Here is a 4936-nt window from a genome sequence, read left to right on the forward strand (position 1 = left end):
TCACCTGGTTTGGTCCAGTTGTTGAGAGCATAGTTAGCCAAAAGCATGGGCTAAATGCATCAATTAAATATGGTTGAGAATTTAAAGATTATACTAATGAAATATTCTTGTACATTTAAGTACACACCCTTGTGGAGCATTTAGAAACAACCCTATATTGGGTTGTTGGGACCCTGCCCTAACAATAATGGGTTTTTGGAAAATCGTCTTGGCTGGGCAATTTGGCATGGTTGATTTTAATTACCATAAGATCCTGGCAGGACACGGTCCTTATCTATATTTGTGTAATGCATGACCACAACCAAGTGATTGGGCTGCTTGTTTTATAAACTGTTGGTTTCACATCCCATTGAGGCTGGGGTGTGAGAGGTGAGACTCTGCATAGAAAATTTTTAGGTGAATTTTAATTCACTGTGAGAGTTCCAATCCCACAGCCCACAACTACCCACCTCTTTCCACGCTGGGCTTGTATAAACTCCATTATTATGGGTCAATTGATTCCTTTGTCTTGGATCAATCTCATAAATTTCAGTCAGCATTTTGTAGGAGCAACAAAAGCTGCAAATTGTTGGACACATTCTAATACAAATTAATTTGATTCTCATCCACAATTCATATATCTGAATTTCTGTGTACAACCAGGAATTACCAATTAACTCAAACACCCGGTAAGTACTCTGCCAGCAATTGTCATTGTCAGGAAGTTTCTTGCTGGATGCACAGAATGAAAAGAAATACACATACTACTTCTAATAGCTACTTGTTTAATTATGCTTGTAACACAGACAAAGGCTGAAAATTAAACTATTCAACCAAAGCTTGTGATATGAAATCTAAATGTTCTCTGTACAAAAGACACTGGCAATGAAAGGGGTCAGAATTAGTATTAGTATCTCTCACTCCTGAACTTCATTTGATTCGTGGACAGAGATTAGACTTTCCACATAATTATGAGCTTTATAATCATAACGAGCTCCATTAACTCCAAAATTTTTCATTTCCCCACTGTTATAATCATGCAACAGCAGTTCATCATCACAGGCTTCTAGTACTTGCACTACCGTTTCATCTCCTTTCCAAATTGCCATGGGCTCTGTAACTTCAGAAAAAAGTGCACTCGTGAAAATCTTAGTCAAAGGCTCACTACAGGCTCTGTGAAATTGATTATACATTCGCCAAATATCAAATCGAAGGCTTAATCCTCTCCTTCCACACAAGAAGATTGCAAGTGATCCCCTCCATGCCATAAGGTTCCAAGACAAGGAATTGTCGCAATCTCTTGGCACGGGTATCTTCCTAACCATTTCATCACCCACATCAAAAGAAACAATGTAGTTTCTTCTCAACATTCCTTTCCCAATAGCCTCCCAGTAAATCACTCCATTCAACACAGCTGATGGGCAATGCGAACGAATATTTGCTTTTGTAATATAAAACCCACAATTGCATTCTTCACATAAATTTCCCTCCAAGAACCTCTGTTCCTAGCAAAGACTTCAACTTTAACAATGCATGCATTTGTCTCATCGCATCTCATATAAACAAATTTCACCAATTTGAAATAATTAACAGATAGATCAAAACCAAACCCAACCAATATCTTATCAACAGTGATATCCCGCAGCAAGAACCTACAATTTTAGTTTTCCAGTTGCAGGTGAATGGCGTGGATAAGTCATGGATTTGTTGGTCATGGATGCATGATATCCCACAAGGGGTGGCGGGATGGGATGGTATAGGCTGAGGAGAATGGAGTTGTGGGCTGACGATAAGCGGAGGTGTTTAGTGGCAAGGAAAGAGGATGAAATGAGAGTGGAGTAGCGTGTGGATATGGACTCGAATCGTATCAAGGAATTCATAGGAAGCTTTAATAGAATGTCTATGACGATATCACAGGGTAAGGAATTATGGTTCGGCATTGTATAGGCAGAAATTTGGAGAGCAGATATTGACGCTTTCTTTCCCTTGTTTGCTTATCTAGAAAAAAAAAAGGTAAAGAAAGAAAATTCTCATGCACGTTTGATCTTCAAACTTGCACTGAACCTGCCCGGCAAATTAAGCCATCCGCATAAAAGCCATAAGAAGCAAGTAGAAGTCGGCGAAAGAAAATGTGCCCTAGATAATTAAACTAAATTGTTGTGTTATTTTATTTTCATTTAATTCTAATTAAAATTTAAATTTGGGATTTATGGTTTTCAAGATAATTAAAAAACTATTGAATAAAACTTTTTTTTGAAGGGCAAAAGAAGATATATAAAACTAAAAATATAAACTTGTGCTATAATAATCTGACACATGATGTGTCTGTTTTCAAAAAAATCAATTTGTTACTAAGATTTCACATAAAATTAGAATGAGAGATGGATATGGATACTCGAATTCAGAAGGCATGCGTAGCATTTTGTGTAATTTGTATATGATCTGAAGAAGAAAAGTTCTTGTAGCTTATCAGGAATGGATCTCCTTTTTTCTTAGGAAATTATTAAAGGAAAGGTGATTGTCAAGGCTTGAATTCTAAATTTCCTACACTGAGGTATGTAATCCAACACTTGGGCACTAACCCAGTGACATGAAATGGATTTTGCTCACTCTGCCTTAAAAAAGAAAGCACACCCACAGAGAGTACAGCAAATAGTGCTGAGTTAGAAATCAAGTTAAACAGTACAAATTTAAATGAATGCAGTATCTTCAAAACTGATAACATGGTAGGATGAATGGTAGGAGTGGGAGACCATACACCAATCAAAAGGCAAAAGTCAGTAGGAAATAAGCACTATAAATGGTAATAAATCAAGTAGCCCTGATTCTAAGTACAAGGTCAAAATCAAGCTCTCAAAAACCTACTATCATAGGTAAAACTACCTGAAATCAAAGTCCAGTGCTTTAATTTGGTCACCACTATGCAATATCACAACCTTTGACTAGCTGAAATTTAAGTCGCCAAATCAAGAAAGCATACAAGAAGCTCAAACAATGCATTAAATAAAGAGTATGCCAACTGCACATTAAATAACAATATAAACATAAGTAGGTAGGTGTTAGACTCAAATTGGTTCAATTCACAGTCAAAAGTAAAATACTTGCACTAATTCCTACTAGCAATATTATATATGAAAAGGATCCAACTTCCTCAGCAATGTCTTGTACCATAAAACCAGAATCCTACTAAGCAAAAGTATGAACCATTTATGAGTCTCAACATCTAACATATTTCTGACTTCTGAGCCTCTTCTACTTCCAACTCCTCTGCATTTACTACTGGAACTAAGCTGTCGACATAACTATAGAACTCACATGTATAGTCAGAACTGCAAATGGGTAGAGTCTTGATGCTTTTGTTATAGGGATCAAAAAAGGATAGAGTAACACAATGTACCTCCACACGCTTCACTAACAATTCTGAATCATTGTAAACTCCAATTGGAGTACCAAGTCCTGAAGAATTCAAGTCCATCGCATGGAGTTTAGTCCAGTACTTACAATCACCATCAGTAGGATAATCTTTATCCAACGTCCACAACTCAATTCGATTGATGGGTCTTCCATATCCAGGATAAACAGGCATAGCAGGATACAATGCCAAAGCAAGTGATTCATTGAATCTTACAAATTTAGCACAAATTCCACTGGGAATAAAATCTAATAATTGTACTCTCCTGAATTCTTCATTACCCATGTTGAATGAGACGATGAACTTGTGATTTGCCAACTTCCCAACCCCATTAGCCACCCAATGCATAGACTCATCCACAGTCACAGCCTGCTGGCCTTCAGGAATCACACAAAAACCAATTCTTTCCTCAATCATTCTTCCATCCAACACCCTCCACGAACTCGTACTCCACAAGTACACTTCAGCCCTCACAACAGGCGATTCATCTTCTTTACACTGAAAATTCACAATCCTTACCAATTTAAAATCACTACTTTGGCGATTATACCCAAATCCAGTAGCGACCATCCAAATTGGCTTATGGGCATCATTGATTCTGGGTCGAGGGAGACCTCTAAATCGCCTAGTCGAAATATTCCATAGCACAAAAGCGGAGGCATAGCAAGGCGAGATATCGAAACAGATAATACCATTGCAAGAGGCAATAATCTTCGGATATCGAATCAAAGAACCCAAAAACGGTATCCTCATCTCGCGCGGAGTTGAGGTTCGATTATCGATCAAAGACAGAGAAAAGTTAGACCCAGTTGGGTTATGGAAGCGGCGAATGAGAAGAGAGGGGTGATCGGAAGAGCGACCTAAATGGATGGAAATGAATTCAGTGGAATTGAAGAGGAAGTACCAGGCTTTGCAAACGGATTCGAAGCGTTTAATAGATTTGACGGGAAGCCTGGAGATGATGTCTTTGATGATATCATGGCTGCGAAGAGTAGGAGAAGCAGTGGAATTGTTGGCCATGGATTCTGTTGATCGTCGCTTACTCTTCATAGAGAGAATCACAGCAGGATCTGAGAATATAAGAGAAGGGATTTTAATGATAAAGAGGTTTTTGTTAGGGTTCTGGGTAAAAAATTTTTCTGCTAATTATGGGAAAATTGAGGACTCGTCTTCGGCCTGTTTGGCTGCATTAAAATTAGCCCAAATTACATTTAGTTTTTTTTTTTAATTATTATTTTTGGAATAATTATAAATTAACCGTTAATTTAATGTAATTTTTAAATTAATTTCTATTCAAAAAATTATTGCAATTTGAACTCAAATACTTTTTTCTATGATATTGACTATTAAGAAAAACTAAATAAAAAAACTTATTAAAATATATTATTTTTTTTAATTATCCTTTTATTTTATACATAGATTAACAAATATTATGCAAATTAGAAAAAAATTAAACATAAAAATCCATGATTTATGTACGCTTTTTATATATATAAAAAAAAGAATAAAAATACCTTGTAGCCTCTCACTCTTTCAGTTTTTTTT

At 36.5% G+C, this 4936-nt stretch overlaps 1 protein-coding gene across 1 annotated transcript; it reads right to left on the reverse strand.

Annotated features, from left to right (window-relative positions):
• Nucleotides 1–2956: 2956 nt before the first annotated feature.
• Nucleotides 2957–4570, reverse strand: LOC110662953 (putative F-box/kelch-repeat protein At3g17280). The gene has a single exon (XM_021822128.2). It carries the CDS (start codon nucleotides 4439–4441, stop codon nucleotides 3203–3205), a length of 1239 nt encoding a protein of 412 aa, XP_021677820.1. The 5' UTR covers nucleotides 4442–4570; the 3' UTR covers nucleotides 2957–3202.
• Nucleotides 4571–4936: the final 366 nt, after the last annotated feature.

The sequence above is a fragment of the Hevea brasiliensis genome, chromosome 16, assembly GCF_030052815.1.
Source record: "Hevea brasiliensis isolate MT/VB/25A 57/8 chromosome 16, ASM3005281v1, whole genome shotgun sequence".
Classification (NCBI taxonomy): domain Eukaryota; kingdom Viridiplantae; phylum Streptophyta; class Magnoliopsida; order Malpighiales; family Euphorbiaceae; genus Hevea; species Hevea brasiliensis.

Excerpts from the sequence above, each read along its gene's own strand:
- LOC110662953 (XM_021822128.2), bottom strand. The coding sequence starts at position 4,441 with ATGAAGAGTAAGCGACGATCAACAGAATCCATGGCCAACAATTCCACT.